Below are 18,715 nucleotides of genomic sequence, written 5' to 3' on the forward strand. Positions count from 1 at the left end.
TTTTGATGATAAAAATGTTGACAAGAAATAGGGCTGTGAGTCAACTCTGTGGGATGTTGTTAGTCACCTTCTCTCAGCAGGACATGTCCTATTAATCAATGTTGCAAACATCTGTCAGTGTTTGACAGTAAGCAACCAGTAAATTTTTGTTTAATCAGTGAATGCTCTTAAAATATAGCTTTCCAGCCTCAATTATTCAAGCAGACGGTACTAAGATAGATAGATCGATAGATAGATAGATGACAGATAATAGATAGATAGATAGAACCCCTACTTTTCTTCTTTTTGACCCCAAGAATATCACAAGAAGTTCTGGCAATTGTCAAAATTATTACACAGAGAGATACATTTCTTGTATTCCTAGGTAAGCTATACAACACCATAAAAATTATTTGAGGCTAGCTGGGCAGCCTTATGTTATGAATCCGTGTTGCTTCCCTCTTGCCTTGTCTTCCTCAGTGCTGATGTAATTTTATTAAGCTATTACATAACTTCGCTCCTGGGTCTATTATTTCCAAAATCCACATTTTCTTCCATTTTAAAATTAAGAAAATGTTCATTCTTCAAGCATTGTATTTTCCATGATCCCTCAAAGTAACTGATGACTGTTTCATGATTGTAACTGCAAATTTTTTGCTCAGTCCCTCTTGGAGATGATGAATTTGGAATGGCATGCAGACCCTGGTGTGCTTTCCTCTTGTAATAATTAGAAATTCAAGTTCAGGAATATGGCATAGTCTGAGGATAGATACAATTGAGGATGAGAGGTAACAGACTCAAAAATGCTGGTGACAGGAAAATCAAGGACAGCCAACAGATGTAGTGGATTAAGGAAGTCAAAGACTTGAAAGGATCAGAGTCTATGACCTCAGAATGTGATGTTGATTTTCATATCAACTTTTATCAGGTAATAAACTGATTTTAGAAATATATTTCTTTTATACAAGTAAATGCAATCAATCAAATTTTATGGACTGCCTGTACCTACAATACAACTAATATATGAAGTTTGTAATCTTGGATTTTATTTCATATAGATACAGTTCTTTTTTTTCAGATTTTTTTTTTATTTGAGAGAGAGGATGAGCAGGGGGGAGGGGCAGAGGAAGAAGCAGACTCCCTGCTGAGCAGGGAGCCAAATGATGCCGGGCTTGATCCCAGGACCCTGGGATCATGACCTGAGCCAAGGGCAGACGCTTAACGGACTGAGCCCTCCAGGTGCTCCGGAGAAGTGGATTTTTGAGCATAAAGCTCCCTAATGTATGGATTGGGTAGTTGCAGGTGTCGTATCCTGTAATATTAGGTACATAATGGGTATTCATTTAAACTGATTTTATTCAATGACATAAATAGGTTTTTGTCAAATCGTTAGATAATCTACTTAATCATAGAGAATGTTCATACCCTGTCCCCACTCTCAGGCCTGAGACCAAAGGTTTACTTCTGCCAGAATTTGAAAGACAGGGAGGTGGAGGAACGTGGGGGCACTACATAGAGCAAAGGGCAGGGGGTGAGACACAGATATGAACACAGGGGCTCAAGTGGAATTGTAGCTACAAACTCCCCGTCACTTCTCAGCCTCTTTACTCTGTAAGCAGGTAGCATCTGTCTCCCTGGTGGGAAAAGGGAAGATTTTTTTTTCCTCTTTGAAAGTCTCTGAATGGCTCCCAAAGTAGGGATTTCACCCACTGACTTTTAGGATGGGTCCCCTAACAAAATGACTGGCTTCCCGGCCAATCAGCGGAGGGTATGACTTGCTCTTTATAACGTGATCCCATACATATAATATTTTACGAGTTTTTAAGTACTTTTCTCTTAAATATCAGTGGACAACCAAACATCAAAAAATATTGGAAGAAAGTGCTCAACATGAAACAGAGAGAATAAAATAAATAAACAGAATAGCAAACCAGGAGAAACAGATTGTGCAGGAAATTAAATACACACAAACTCAAAAAAGAACAGAGAATATTAAAAAATTCTTGGACATCAACAATGTGATTGTTGGTTAGTACAAAGTTTGAAGAATAAAGTCAAAGAAATAACCCCAAAGTGGTGCAAAATGACAAAGAAATGGAAATATTAAAGACAAGGGTAAAAGATTGAAAAGATCCGGTACAAAAGTCCCAAAATCAGACAAAGAGGAGTTCCAAAAAGAAAATATGAAAGTGGAGGGCAGGAAATTTTTCGAGAAATAATATAAGAATATGCCCCCAAACTGAACATGAGCCTTCAGCTTTAAAGACCCTACTGAGTCCCTGGAACAATGAATGCACAGCTGTGTAGGGATTTAGAAAGCTTACCTTCAATGTAATCTGTCCTAAGATGCCAGTGGAAGGTATGCAGCAGTGAAATTACAGAGCAAATAATGGGAAGAATTTGGATCCAGAAGAATCTGGCTTCGATCCATGAAAAACAGAGAAAAACCCTAGGAGGAGAGCAGCTCAGGACAGCATCTAGTCCAGATGGAACCAGGAAGGTGGAAAGGTCTAGCAGAGCAGGCGAGGAAGTAATAGAACAGGTAGTATGGCAATGAATTCGATGGAGGATCATGAAAGCATTAAACCACATGGAGTATTCTGCAAGTTTAATAATGAGGTGGTTATTTATTCAAGGGAAAATAAAAAGCTGTCTGGAAAAGCTAGGATGGGAAGGGAATGTTGTTAGTATCCTATTTGACTTTGCAACGAACAATATTAATATAAGAACCTTGATGTAAATACTGATTAATGATTTAAATAAGAACAGACATTTGGGAGGATAGGGAAGAAAATCGGGGAGTATGAAAGAGCTATATCTTCATTATCTTGATGCATTATTAAATTTTGGAATAAGCATGTATTTAGGACTATGATGGTAATTACTAGAAAAACCCAGCAAAAGTTAACTGCAGTTGTCTGCAGGGAGCAGGAGAGGGAGATGGGGTAGAGGAAACACTGTTTTTCATGGCAAGCCTTTGGTACTCTTTGATTTTAAACTACATGAATGAATGTATGTAATTAAAATAATTTTTTTAGACCTGTACCACTGAATACTGCTTGTAGATTCTGAAGTGCGTTTGTGTATTTTGGAGCGGGGCTGGGCTGGCAAATTAGTAGAGGGTCTCAGAGAGTCTAGCTGACTTTCCTGTGGCTGCCAGGGCATGGACCTGGGATCTGCTTTCCTGAACATTCCTAGGGCGCATCCCGGGCTCCATGCTGCCTCCGACACGGCTCGGTTTCATATGGGGGTGTGCTGGTGAATGTCTCCAAGAGCGAGTTCCCTCCTTGTCCACATATTAGCACGCCGAAACGGAGGAGAATGTGAGCCCTAAATTGTCACCAATGGCTTCTACCTTCATTAACATCTAGAGACTCACCATTACCCATATTTTAAAAAACCCACTAAACCATATATATCTGTTTCACTTATTACTGCTGTGTGATCCCCCAAGACTTGGTGGCTGACACATGGCGGGTCGGGATTAGGGTCTGGAAGCCCAGCTTCCAGAGGCTGGGATCTTGCATGATTGCCAGTTGGTGCAGACAGTCCCTCCCAGCAAACACCCCAAGAGAACCAACTAGAAGGAAGTGGTGTCCTGCAGCTTCACTTCTCTCAGATCAGTCACAACCCCCATAGTCAAGGGGAGGGAACACAGACCCCTCTGTGGGAGGCATGTCAAGGTCACAGTCCTAGAGGATCAAGGGGGAGGTTCCCTCTTTGAGAAATGCAAGCTGTCACCACCTCGCAGTCTTTCCCCTCGCAGGGATCTGTCTCAAATGCCTTTTTCCATCTCCCCAGGACCTGCACATCTCTCAATATATGGTTGGGACACGATCTCCCACGTGAAGACCTCTCCACAAGGAGTCTTTCTTTTCTCTGAAGCCCCATTGTATTTTATTAAAAGAAAATCCTTCTCATGGCCCTTTCATTTTCAATCTTGTGTCACAATCGTTCTGTTACCTCGGCTTTGATCCCACACTGTGTGCCCCGTATAACTTGCCCGTGGCATAAATATTGGCTCAGTGAAATAATGATCGCATGATAACACAAATAATACTTGTGAAAAAGTGCGTTCCGATTCAGGGCTCTTATTTTATTTTCCTTTGCAATTCTAATATCAGAAAAATGGAAGGAAGCAAACAATCTGGGAGGAGTTATAGCAGAAACTGTGTGATTGCTTCCTTGTGTTTATTGCTAATCTTTGAGAAACAAGGAGAGGGGGAGTAAAAACCATGTCATTTACAATTTGATTAAAAAGCTTTTCTTTTCCTTTCATATTTAATCCCCATTAAATTTTCCCTTTCATTATAGAGGGGGGTTAGATCAAGCGGGTATGACTGACTCAGTTCCCCATTCTGGAAACATCCTTGCAGTGTGTGACACATTTGGCCTCAACTCTGACCCTTGCCCCTCACTCACTCTCCTCCAGTCCCAGGGAAGGTCTTGCTGTTGTGTCTTGAGAACTTTTCTTCTGACTCTCCTCTCTGCCTGGAATGTTCTCCCCAGCCCACCTGATCCCCAAATCCACAGAATCAGTTTCCTCACCTGTTTGAAGCCTATGGTCAGAAGCCACTTTCTGGAATGAGGCACAGCTTAACCACCCCATTCAAAACTGCTTCTCCCAGAGACCCAGCCTTTGAGGGAGTAGAGAGACCTATTTCCTGGCTCAAGAAGGACTTCCTAGGGGCGTAGAGGAGAGAGGAGCTCACTAAATTTATGGGTACTGCAAATGAACTCTGTGGAGAAGAATTTTGGGGGTTTGGTTTTTAGCCTCAGAATAGAAGACCCTATTCGAGCAATTAAAAAACAAAACCCTTCTGGCATAATAATGGCTGTTGAAAATGCCACCTTTGATTTCTTAGGCCATCCCTAGACAGAAGGTACAGATTTAGTGGTTGCTCAACACTGTAGGTCCAAGTGGCTCCTATGTGTTAATTATCCCTTGAAGAACATTTGTAAACGAACCTGACCAAAGCCCAAGGAGAGCAGCTTTTATTGGGGGCGTGGGGTGTGCAGATACAGAATAATCTTTGAGGATTATTTAGGGCCATAAAGGGAGATTGTAAAAAAAAAAAAAATTTCCTAGACACAGAAATGGGCAGAAGGAGCCGGCCTGCTTGGGTTAATCCCATTCTCTGATTCTGATTTTCTGGGGCTGCCAAGGGGAGTATGCCTTTGTGAGATTTGTTATTTACTATGAGTTACGCTATTTTAAGTTCTGTGAGGGTAGATGTTAACGGACATGACTCCTCCCCACTAAGAACACATCTGGATTTTGCCCTATAGAGCTGTAAAATCAAGGCTAACACCACAACATGGGTAATGGGAAAACAAACGAAAGATCCTTGTGAGCACGACCAAGAAAATGCCTCTCCTCTCCTTGGCTTCCAGGCCGTCCTTCCTTGGTTCTGCATTTTCTGACCACTGCTCACCACCTAACATTCTTTGCAGTAGTGTTTATAATATTCGCTGATTATTGTCTCTTCTGCTAAACTAGAAGCTTTGTGAGGGCAGAGCTTTTTGTCCGGTTTGTTCACTGTTGCCTCCCTAAGTGCTGAAACTGTGCCAGGCAGGTAGAAGGTCCAGAAATACTTGCGGGATGAAAATATCCCTTAACTCTGATGAGTGACTTTCGAATAGTTGGAACTAGACCCGCACTAAGAAAGTTGACACATTCACAACTGAAATGAAAGTTTCATAAAGCAGGGCTTACCTGCCCTTACTCCACACAACACACTCTGATAATTTCTAATTAGTTCTAGTCTACCCGGATTTTCAAAATTGCTGTGGCTGCTCATAACTTGATGTCACGACTGGAATCTGCCATGAAAACCTGTGACTTAAGACAGTGTAGAAACTGCTACCACACAAGGGAAATGGGAAAGAGGGAGGGAAAGAGTGGGCAGTTGCTTTCTACTACCAGCTACTCCCTAAAACATCATACATATACATATAGGTATCTATATATACATGTATATATATATAGAGAGAGATAGATATTTTTTATTTATTTATTTTTTTAGAGAGAGAGAGAGAGAGAATCTTAAGCAGGCTCCACGTCCAGCGCAGAGCCTGACACGGGGCTCGATCTCACAACCCTGACATCAGGACCTGAGCTGAGACCAAGAGTCCGACGCTTAACTGACGGAGCCACCCAGGCGCCCCTTCATAAAAGATATTTTATATTTCCATAACCTTACCCTGTCTGACAGTGCAGAAACCCTCGCATGCTTACACGTCACTTTTTCTTTAGGTGGAAAGTGTTCTCTGCTGCAAGGGGAATTGAGCTTTTTCGAAAGCAAACAGCCGCAAATGAGCCTGTGAACTGATAAATGATGTTAAAGTCTCAGAGAGAGTCAGTCAGTTGGCATCTGCTATTGGTAATTCCAAGCAGGAAATTTAGGTGAGGAGACAGAGGTAAAACATTTAGAAAAGTAAAGCTGACTATTATGAGAAAAAGACTTTCCTCGATTTTGTTGAAATCAGAGAGCAGCTGTTTCATGAGGGTATTATAGAATTACGTTGGTGATTTTAGTAATAGATGTTTACTGAAAAGATTCCAGCTGATGGATGAACCACAGGGTGCTTTTGCTGACCGTGTGATAAATATCCCTTATCTGAATTCTTCATCTTCTTGTCTCTTTTTCTCATCTAGCCTGATGTCTCCCTACTTGTTCCTTCACCATTCTCATTTTGTTGCTGTTAGAAAAACAGATATAAAATCCAGGGATTGGAACTCCTCTGTGTCTCTGAGAACATGGTGATTAATGGACTAGGTGGATTGTGGTTGCAAGCCAGATATTTTGTTAACAACCTAGCATCAGTGATTTGGAAGGATTTTTATAGCAGCATGATTGAGTATTAAATAGAATGAATTAACTGATGTTGATTAGTTTTGTACAGATAAATGAGGCAAGAAACTTAATCTCTGATTTATTGATGTATTTACTCCAACTGAGTTATGAAATTTTTTACTTCATTTGGAGAAAGTTTATGCTTAGAAATAAATGAATAAGGCCTTTTATGTAACCTACTTTGGAAAAATCCAGACATAATGATTATAGGTTACAAAACTCCAAAATCACGCCATGATTTAAAAAAATGTACCTTGGCCTGTGTCTTGCCCGGCTGTAAAAGCATACCTTTACCTCAGTGGGGTCTTATAGAATCTCAAATTTGGTTATATGTGTATTTAGGAATTCTACATTGGCAAATGACCAAACCCAACTAAAACTAGGTTAAGGAAGAAAAAGAGATTTTATTCAAAGGACACTGGGATAATTCACAGAATTGGAGAACAACTCCAGACAGTTCAGAGATTGGTAATTATTACCATCAACGGGAGGGGGGCAATTTCTCTCTCCCTCTCTCTCTCTCATGCTCACATGCTTGGGTCTGCTTAGCTTCTTTACATCCTACCGCAGAGGGTCTCTTCCCATGCCAAGAAGTCCAGATTTACTCCAGAGGCAGGAGAGACACTTGCCTCTGCTACAGCAGAAAAATCTCAGGGAGACTCTCTCATTGGTCTTCCTTGGGTCATTCAACTCAAAGTTGAAAATGACTCCTGTCTTCTGTCTATTTATTCTATATATCCACATATGAGTCCATAAATTAGGTAATACTGCACATGCGTTATCTGTAGCTGAATAATTTATTAAAATGATTGATGATCTTTTGTAGCTAGCAAATAATTTGTTCCATTTAATCCCTTAGTCCTGGATTATTTCAACTGATCCTTATTGTTGTCCCTTTAGATTGTTTCACCTAATCTAAGAACTATGTCTGGCACATAGTAGCTACTCAATAAATATTTGACTAAAAGAATAAATAAATAATCTCTTATTGTGAGGTGTTCAGGTTGTTTCAATTCAACCCTTGCTGATGAAGAGTATATGGTCTTGGTGAAGAGACACAAATTTATGAAGAACTATGAAGAAGCTTGGTATCTACTCCAAATACGTGTGTTCAGGGTGTGGTGGGAAAGGAATGTCTAAATGCATCCATGAAGCCAAACAAGTCTTCACAGAGGAGATGAGAAGGGAGCCGAATTTGGAAGGAGTGGACATTTACAGTGAATAATGGGGGAAAATAGCACCAAGAGTAAACAGGGTTAACTACGGACTCTTCTTAGAAGAAACAAATCTAAAACAGAAGGCGGGGAAGGCTAGATAATAAAGGAAAAGTAGAATGTTTTGGGATTGATGGGTTGTCATCCAAGGTAAGCCCTGCATGGCGAATATCAAGAAATTGACTTGTCTGTGGTAAAGGAGCTGGGTTGGGGAAGTGATGAGATAGGAAACACATACAGGTATGAAACTATACTCGTTCTTCCTCTTAACTTCTGAGAGGCTGTAAGGCTTGGTGCTCAAAGTCGAAATTCTACATACTTAATTTGCTAAGTCCACAGTGAGTCATGTAAGGTCAGCTGTTGCCTGTTTCCATACATCTGTCTGACTGGGTGTCAGGGAAGGTGGACGTGGGGCCTTGGGCATAGGTTGGGGCCCGGATGATCAAGGCAAGTCCTGGGCAATGTTTGGGGAACTGCACACAGAGACCACTGATTACGGTATTTTTGTGCGTAAAATTATAGCTGGCTATGTTCTGGAAATTATTTTTATGCTCTTTTAGATGGTTGTTTTGTGAAGGCTGCTTGAAATTCTACCTGAAGACACTGTTGTTTATAATCTACCAAGCTGTGCTGATAGAAATAAGAAGGTTAACTTGGTCTACAGAAACGAACGTTGGGTAGTTGGCATAAGCGTAACAGCACAGGGTGGCAGTGTCTTTGAAGAAAGTCCCTGGACATATAATCGTGATTTAAAATGTGTTTAGTCCTTTGACCTTTCTTAAAAGAATGTACCTTTAAGTTAGAACTAGACAACGCCTCAAGGTCTCTTCTTGGGTAGGGAGTAGCCACAAACTAGCTGTTTTGAATTATTTTTTGCTTATGGGCTGCATTTCAGATCTTTAACCATTGGTCTCAGTCAGTTTAATTAAGATTATTTGTAGGATTAAATTAATCCTTTAAGCATTATTCCATTTCATTTTTAAAAAAATCTAAGGAATGATAGCCAAAAGTGACCCTTTCAGTGTTACCTTTGAAATGTATTTGAATGATTGTTAATACCATCTATCAATGTCTTCTCCAACTTTTGACTTATCTACCCAGCCACCAACCAGGCATCTTCAGTGAGGTATCAGACCCGTGACCCAAACAGAACTTGATCACTTTCCTGCCCTAATCCTTTACTTGTTGCTTTCCCTGTTGTCCTTGATTCTTTCCCTGCCTTGCAAGTCATGTGTAATTCATCACCAAGTTCTCCTGGTTCCACCTTCCATGATAGCCTAAATCTGGCCACTTCTTGCTATCTCCTTTGGTCTAAACCCACATCATCTTTTGCCTAGACCACAGCAATGGCTCCCTAACTGGTTTTCTTGCCCCTGTCTTGCCCTCCTGGTGTTTGCCACATAGCAGCCAGTGATCTTTTAAAAATCATAAATTATATTACTACCACACTTGAATAATAAACTTACCTGGCCAGTCACATTATAAATGCTTTTTATATACTGATTTACTTACTCCACATAAGAATAGGAACTTCAGGTGCTATTCTTGGCCTTATTTTACAAATGAGGAAGCTGAGGCACAGAGAGTTAGATGATGTGTCCAAGGTCACACAGCTAGCAAGGGCACAGAAGTAGAGCAGTCTGACTTGGCCCATGTTCTTAACCACTGTGTTTAACCATCTAGTGAATTTCACCTTATTTAGAAAAAAATCCAAACTCCTCACTGGGGCCTACAAGGCTGGGCCAACCTGGTCCAGCCTGACGCAGGTCCAGCTTCCTGAGAAGCCAACCTTGGGCGAAGAAGTGCTTGAAGAGAAGTCAGTGAAGGCATGAGAGCAGAACTAGGGAAGGCGTAAAGGAAAGCCATGTTGCCATTTCAGTTTGATCCCCTGCGGGACCTCTGGACTGTAAGTTATATCCCACAGTTCCTTTCCAGCTGGACTTTTGAACTCCTACCCCTGTCAGTCATTGGCAATGGCCCTCTTGGTTTGGAGGTGGGAGTGGGGGCTAAATACCTGTGTCTGATCTCCTTTTTAGGAGATGCCCCCTTTACTTGCTATATGGTTTTCCTCCAACCTGCCATGTTCCTGCCAGACCCACTGATCTTTCTTTACACTTGCCCAGTCCTCTACCCAGAATGCGTTTTCTCTCAGGTCTCACTTAGCATCCTTCATTTATGCTGTTATTGATAGATGTCTCCTCAAACATCCCTGCTAAGAGAAGCCTTTTGTATTGTACCCCTCCATTCCGTCCCTGCCACGTCTTGATTTCTTCCTCAGTTGTATTTCGAGGATCTCTCTTCCTCCCTAGAATGTAAGCTCCATGAGATCAGAATCTTATTTTGAATCCTCTTGATTTCTAGAAACTTAAAAAGGTAAGTAGGACATTTGTTGAATGAATAAATGAGTGAGTGAAGAAATCAGTATTGATCTCTTTACTTAAAAGCTAAATAAGCAAATTTTTATTTATTTAAAGACTTAAATTTTTTTTCATATTTATTTATTTATGTAAGTAATCTCTACACCCAGCATGGTACTCAAACTCATGACCCTGGGATCAAGAGTCACATGCTCTTCTGACTGAGCCAGCCAGGCACCCCTTTTTTGTTAACTTTTGATGAGCAGATTTTAATTTTGATGATGTCCAATTCATCAATTTTTTTCTTCTATGATTAGTGCTTTCTGTATTCTAAGATCAAAAGGCTATGTTTTGTTCTGTAAGTTTCATAGTTTTATCCTTCACATTTGGATCTGTCTCAAATGAATTTTTATGCAAGGTGTAAGGCTGAGTTCATTTTTTTTCATATATTTTTCCATTTTGCAAGAGTTTGTTGAAAAGGCTTTCCTCTGCCATATAAGTGCGTAGATGAATTTGTTAGAAATCTGTCTGCATTAGGTTTATTTTTGAATTCTCGATTCTTCTTTGATCTATTTGTCTGTTCTTATGCCAGTATCACACCACATTGGATATTATAGCTTTCGAGTAAGTCTTGAAATCCAGTCGTGAGGGCTTCAACTTTGTTCTTCCTTTTGCAATTTATTTGAACTGATCTAAGTCCTTTAAATAATCATACATTTTAGAAACAACCCATCAGTGTCTACAAAAAATGTGTTGGGATTTTGTTTGAGATGGTGTGGAATCGAAAGATCAATTTGGGGAGGATGGATAACTTCCAGTGTTGAATCTTCCAATCCATAAACATGGTATCTCTCCCCTCCAACCTTGTACCAAAGGTCTTAGCTTAAACAGTAAGGAAATCATACAACAAAAAGCAGAACTAAAAATTTAAAAAGTGGTGTCTTTCTCCTTTTCCTATTTCTTCTTGAGCCACTTTGGTATATTTCTAGGGATTTGTTCATTTCATCTGGGTTATCTTATTTGTAGGCATACAACTTTTCATTGTATTCCCTTATAATCCTTGTATTATAGAAGTAGATCTATGGCAAAGACCAGTAGTGATGTCCCCACTTTGGTTTCTGAGTTTAGTAATTTGAGTCTTCTCTCTGTTTTTCTTAGTCTCGATAATTTCTCAGTTAATTGTCTGGATACTTCATCTTGTTTATATCCACTCTAATCTTTATTATTTCCTTTATTCTGCCAGCTGTAGTTTTAGTTTGCTCTTCTTTCTCTGTTTCCTTCAGGCGGAAGGGTTAGTTCTTGATTTGAGGTCTTTCTTTTTTTTTTAATGTGGTCACTTACAGGTATTAAAATGTCCTCTGAGCACTGCTTTTGTGGCATCCCATGAGTCTTGGCATGTTGTGGTTTGATTTTTATTCATCTCCAAGTATTTTCTAATGTTCCTTGTGATTTCTTCTTTGACCTATTGATTTCTAAGAATGTGTTCTTTAATTTCCACATTTATCTGTGAATGCTATTGATTTGTCATTTCACTTCACAGTGGTCAGAGAAGATACTTTGTATGATCTAGTCTTTTAAAATTTATTAAGAATTGTTTTGGATCCTTACATATGGTCAATTCTGGAGAATGTCTCATGGGGACTTGAGAAAAATGTGTATCTATTCTTGTTGGGTGGGCTGTTCTATATGTCTGATCAATTTATAGTATGTCCAAAGTCTCTCTTTTCTTGTTGAACTGCTGTCTAGATTTTCTTTCTTTTTTTTTTTTTTTTTTTTAGTATTTTATTTATTTGTTTGACACAGAGAGCACAAATGGGGGGAGCGGCAGGCAGAGTCAGAGGGAGAAGAAGACTCCCTGCTGACCGGGGAACCTGATGCAGGACTCGATCCCAGGACCCTGGGATCATGAGCTGAGCTGAAGGCAACTGCCTAACTGACCGAACCACCCAGGTACCCTGCTGTCTAGATTTTCTGTCCATTATTAAAAGTGGAGTATTAAAGTCTGGAACGATTATTATCAAGTTATGTATTTCTCCCTTCAATTCTATCAATTTTTGCTTCATTAATTTTGTTCTCTTGTTGGTGTGTGTGTGCTTATAATTTTATATATTCTTGATGGATTGACCCTCTTATCCATAGGTAATGTTCCTCTTTGTCTTTTGGAATAATTTTTGACTTAAAACTATATTTTGTCTTATGTTAGTATTGCCATTCCATCTCTCTTTTGGTGCATTTAAAAAATACTTGTTGTGTTAAATCTCCAGTTATTTCAAGGATTTTTGTATATATATTCCGGGGAATATAAATTTTTCAGAACATAGATTTCAAAATCAACACTGAGGCTGGGAAGGAAGTGAAGAGGATATCACACACCAGTATCTTCTGCCCCAAATTGGATCATTAGTGCTTTTGAGACAATGCAGTATTATTCTCAGAGGCTTACCATGCCAAATTCCTTCTAATTTATTTCCTTAATGGTGTGTGCCTGAAAGCTCTCTGTCTTTGAAGGTCTCAGAAATAAAATACAACCAGGGTATCTTATGAGAGAGTTTTCCATTTTGGATCAGAAAAATATTTGCTTCTGACCCAAACTCTGATCTGGTTCTTACTGCCAGCCTTCATTCCTCCATATCTGTTTATTATACTTATTCTGCCCCAGACACTTTGCTAGAATCTGAGAAGAGAGAGACAAAAGAGCCAGTCAATGTCTTGGAAACCCCTGTAATCTAGACATGAAGGCAGCACAATATGGGGAAGGTCTTTGATAGAGGCCAGCCGTGGAGACACGTGCAATGGACTCTTAAGGGCAGAGAGAGGGAAGATGTCAGGGAAGACTTTCCGGAGGGGTGATGCCTGAGCTGGGTTTTGAAGGGGCATGAGCTCGGGGGACAGGGAATTGGAAAACTTGGGAGAGCTGTACCTATGAAGGCATAATAGGGACTTCAGACCTTCGCGGAGAGTTCAATGAGCCGGGGACTCAGGAGCTGAGGCAGAGACCATAGGGCACCACAGAGAACAATCAGGCAGGCAGTTATTTAGATCACGACTTTCAAATAACTGTCACGGACAGTTCAGCAGGGCCAGCCATCTGGCTCCAATGAGCTGTTTTCCTTTCTTAAATTTGAAGTTTTTTCTTACCTCTAAAGCAATACATGAGTATGGTAGGAAATGAAAAAATATAGATGAGCAAATTGAAGAGAATTATACTACCTACAGTCCTGCTACAAAACCTCTTTTAACAACTTATAAATCATTCCAGGTTTTTATGTACGTGTTTTTCTTTAATAAAAAATACTGTTAAACTCTCCTTACTGCTTTGTAATCTGCTTTTCTGTTCAGTTAGTATTTCGGAAACAGTTTTGACATGTTAATGGATGTTCTTCTGTATTATTTATGATGTCTGAATAGTAGTTTATCTTCGGTCATAACATTATGTGTTAAAACATGCATATATAGGTGTGAATATATTTGAATATTGGACATTTCAATTGTTTCCAGTATTTTGCTATTAGAAATAGTGTGTAGGTGAACATTCTTATGGACCCCCTTAATCACTTCCCTGCGTCCTTGTCAATAGCTTTATTAAATCTCAACCTTGAAATGACAAACTTGTAAGATGAACGCACCCAGAATAATCAGAAAGCAATGAAAAACAAACAACCATGTCCCTCTTAATCATCCTTGGCTGTTGCCACACCTTAAGTGGTGACCTTCCTACGCCTTGCCTTATAGTAAGCAGTTGGTTACTCAAATCGACCATCTGAACATGGAATGAAGGTGAATGGAGCAGGCTTCAGTTCCGTGCAGCAGACCCTGGGGCCTCCACGTGCCAGGGAGGGGACGAGGGGACCCCCAGGGAGCTCATTTGGGGCAGGAAGGCATCATTACCTGCCGTAGGTGATGCAAGAGAGGTATACCTCAGACTCGGGGGGCACCCAGAGGAGGACATGCAAGCCGGTGCAGCAGGTTGGGTGGGGGTGGGGTGGGGACTTCCTGGAGAAGATGCCAGGCATGGGATGACCTCCAAGTTGGGCTGCTGTGGAGAGCAGTCAAATAACAGATCAGGTGGGGGGTGGGGGGTGGGATGAGTGGTTAAGACAAGTGATATCCAAGACGCTTTCTATATTCTTTTGCTTTCTCCAGAGAAACAGTTCACCTGTTTCTTCAGCCCCTCAGTGCATTGGATGATGCCAACCCACACTGGTGAGGGTGATCTTCTTTACTCGGCCTACCAATGCAAATGCTAAGCTCTTCCAGAAACGCCCTCATAGACACACCCAGAAATAATGTGTTAGGTTTGTTAGATTAACGTTTGTTAAGTGGAGCCCAGTGCTGTATGGTGAGTCTCAGTTCGACAACTGACCACAGGAGAACCTGAATAGAGAAGTGTGTGACTCACAGGTCCTGCAGGAAGTACACGGCCTTCAGGGGCCACTTGGGGAGATCAAGGCAGAGCGCAGACAAAGAAAAAGGCAGGACTTAAATACACGCCTGGGCTAGGGACGGACTGGTCAATTCCACCCAAAAGACGGATCTTAGTAAGCCCCAGGGGGCTCTGTCTAAAGGGCCCGTGAGGCATCCAGGTGCTGGAAGGGAGGGGAGCCTGTTGATCACAAGGGCTGTTCTGGAGGTCATGTCAGGAACTTACACTTGCTTGTGATCTTGGAGGCTGCTGACTGGGGCATGCGCTTGCAGGAGAGGCTGGTGTCAGCTTAAGGTCCCCAAAGGCCACTTGGCCAAACAAAATTGATGCTGAGGCAGCAATACTGTAGCACAGCTTAGCTAAACCCTTGACAAATGTTTTACCAGCTATCTGGGGGGGGGGGTCCCCTTAGCCCAGGCAAGTGGACACATAAAATTAATCTTCAGCTTCCCAATGCTGCAAATTTATACTTCTCTCAAATAATCAACTACTCACTAGACACTTTTACTTGCCTCCTATCCTTTCGTCCTCATCGGGTCCCTGCAGGAGAACACCTGCGATTCCTGTTTGTACGGAAGTAACTGAGGCTCATGCTGGTAATGGATGGGGGAGTTGGGATCCAAACCTACGGCTCTTCTAATCCAAACCCCAAGTGGTATCACTACATCACTTGGCTGTTCTTCGACTGAATTCCTTAGCGAGGGTATGCTATGCTTTACGGGCTGTGCTTTCTTTCTTTGGCCTGCTTTCCTTTAGGTAGAGAAGGAATATGCATTCGTGGAGACCTTACCATAGGCAGACTCTGTGTTAGGTGTTCTATGTAAATTACTTAATCCTCATAACATCCCTGTGAGAGACACAAGGAAGTTAGTCTCACCTGCCCAGGGTAGGTAAAGTATCCACGGTTAGAGGAGTGGCCCATCAGCATAGGCCGTTCTGTCGTAGGACTCCTGCTTCAGCTACCTGCAAAACAGATCCAGATTCAGAAGTTCTTGGGCTGCTGTCACTCCTGCCTGGAGTCTGTCACAGCGTTTGTTCTATAGAGGTGTGTCTGTTAGATTTATGACGTGAGTGTCTGTGGGCCTCCCCTGGGCCATGTTAGGGAAGTGTCCCGGTCTGCCATCCTGAGGACTAGCCTGAGCTGCTCCCTTTCTTTTCTGTTTAACTGGTGAATGACTTGGTGAGATTCCCTGACAATGGGCAAGAGAGAGGTCGGGTGGTGGGGGTGAGGAGGATAAAGGTGGGAGGTGTCACAAAGCCGCAGCCCAGCACGATGGAACCCTAGTTTCTTGAACCACGTGGGCAAATGCCACTATTCGTCTGCTCCATTTTTTACTCTCTATCTCCTTCCTAGCATCTGGGTAGTTGCTTCAGGTCATGAAAAAACACATTCAGTGGAATGAAACGGGGTAGATATTTACCAAGAAACTAAAAACGAAAGTTAGACATAAACTGTTTTATGCCATTGAACTATTTGGCTGAACTCGGAAGAACAGTGATGAGATCATTCTTGGACACCTGCACCGAAATGAACCCGAGAAGAATTTTTAGGAAAAATGCAGAGGATATTTGGCATACTGAGGGAACGAGCTTCTTCAGGCCCAGGGAGTGGGATGAAATTGGCAAAACCATCTTGGAGAATATGAGTCAAACAGAGAATTGGCATGGGGTTTTTAAGGGAGGATATATTAGGGGAGTAAAAGGCTGATAAACAGCACTTGTATTGGTAGAAAAATAGGGGAAGTGAATCAAGGAATGCAAAAGTGAAGAGAGACATAATTCAAGTAAGGGAGGAAAAACCCTGTAATCCTCACTAGTCTTTGTGAATAAAAGGAAAACAAGTGAAAAAAAACTATCAGAAGTCAGTAAGATTTTATGGGAGTATAAAGGTTATCTTAGGGAAGCAAAGCCCATTTCATTGCTGTAGGAAACTCCCAGCTGAGCGCTGACTAACATTGGACATCTGATCTCCTTGAAGCTGCATTTGGGGGATTCTTGCTCTTGGCTTGTACCTTGTACCCTGGGTCCTGTGGGAAACCAGCGCTGTCCCAGAGTTCCAGAGGGTGGGCCAAGGTTAGGTATTGGAGTTAGTCCTTAATTTATTGTGCTGACTCTTCTTAGGGAAGAACAAAGATTGTGGGAACATGTGTTAGAATTTTAGCTGTGAGGCATGAACACAAAATATAAAATTGACTCCAACAACTTGAGTCAACTTGAAAACTCCCAGTCTCTTAGGATAAAAAAAATACATAATCCTACTTAGAAATTCCTGGTGTGATCATAATGCAGAATTGGTTCTTCTCATGAAGCCTATTAATGAAAAATTACATAATCCAAAGTCAATTAAGTAGTAAGATATTATAACAAATTCTTATTTCATTAACTTTTCAAAGTACGAATAATCACTTTGCATTCAAGACAAGAAATTCACATTTTCCACTGGCTACTGAAAAACAACGGAAACAATTCCAGTCATGGTAGCAGCTCTCTGTGGGCTGACCCACCTCTGAAAATAATTTATTGTTTCCAGGTGACTCTTATATTGTGGGGTTATTCATTAGGTTAGGCTTGACGAGAAACAGATACCGATAGAGTTGGGAATTCAAAAATGTATTCCTTCTCACAATCAGAGATAAATTCATCATGGCTTTTCTCTTTATAGGCTCATGCCAAAATCTGGCATCTCTACAATACTTCTTTCCGTCCAACTCAGGGAGGCCAGATATCCATTGCCCTAAGCTCCCACTGGATCAATCCTCGAAGAATGACCGACCATAGCATCAAAGAATGTCAAAAATCTCTTGACTTTGTACTAGGCTGGTTTGCCAAACCCATATTCATTGACGGTGACTATCCTGAGAGCATGAAGAATAATCTTTCATCTCTTCTGCCTGATTTTACTGAATCTGAGAAAAAGTTCATCAAGGGAACAGCTGACTTTTTTGCTCTTTCTTTCGGACCAACCTTGAGTTTTCAACTATTGGACCCTCACATGAAGTTCCGCCAATTAGAATCTCCCAGCCTGAGGCAACTCCTTTCTTGGATTGACCTTGAATATAACCACCCTCAAATATTTATTGTGGAAAATGGCTGGTTTGTCTCAGGGACCACCAAGAGAGATGATGCCAAGTATATGTATTACCTCAAAAAATTCATAATGGAAACCTTAAAAGGTAGGATTGGGGATAAAATTCTAATTTCCTGCCAAAATCCACAGGAAGAACAATCTTTCAGATGATCTGTAATAAACTATGTGAATTTATAGTTTTTAATTGTAATGCAGAAAATCATTTTGGCAATAGCAGGAATGCATTTATGTAACACCTTTCTCATCTGGGGCCTTGAGGAACTTAAATTCATTTTTAAAACTCATTTTGTAAATGAGAAACTGGGTTTTAATGTGTGAAATAACTTGATTTTCAGAGTTACTACTCTAGATTTTTAGATTCTATTAAGGATTAAGCAACACCTGGGGTATCTAGATGTGTACATGTTCTTGGGTTCTTACTATTTGCACTGAATAAAACACTTTTTAAAGGAAAAAGAATACCAACTCTTTCTGAAGAAAATATTGTGTAGTTCATACTTTTAAAGATTTTAATTCATTTATTGCAGCAGCCACAATGCTAGGATAGAAAATGGAACAAGACATCTTCTCAGGCCCAAAGACCACCTACTGGAAATAAAAATATTCCAAGTAAAAACATATTGGAGATCATCCTATTTGTGAAGACATTTATTTGTAGAGTTATCCAGGTGTGATAGCCTTTTATTAGTAAGGAAGGTCATTGGTTTACCGAACAATAAGTATTATCCATGACTTATTTCCATAAGCAGTAAACCCCTCAAATGCTCTTGAGTCATGAGGCTAGTGCCCAGCTAAGC

The 18,715-nt window shown here is 40.8% G+C and overlaps 1 protein-coding gene across 1 annotated transcript in view; it reads left to right on the forward strand.

The window, feature by feature from the left end:
• Positions 1-18,715, forward strand: part of KL (klotho) — a gene marked incomplete at its 5' end in the record, with an annotated part of 41,558 nt that overhangs the window by 13,984 nt on the left and 8,859 nt on the right. The window contains one exon of the mRNA XM_034663783.1: positions 17,493-18,003. Within this exon, the coding sequence (XP_034519674.1) occupies positions 17,493-18,003 (511 nt within the window). The remainder of the gene's footprint in view (positions 1-17,492; positions 18,004-18,715) is intronic.

Source organism: Ailuropoda melanoleuca, chromosome 7, assembly GCF_002007445.2.
Source record: "Ailuropoda melanoleuca isolate Jingjing chromosome 7, ASM200744v2, whole genome shotgun sequence".
Lineage (NCBI taxonomy): Eukaryota > Metazoa > Chordata > Mammalia > Carnivora > Ursidae > Ailuropoda > Ailuropoda melanoleuca.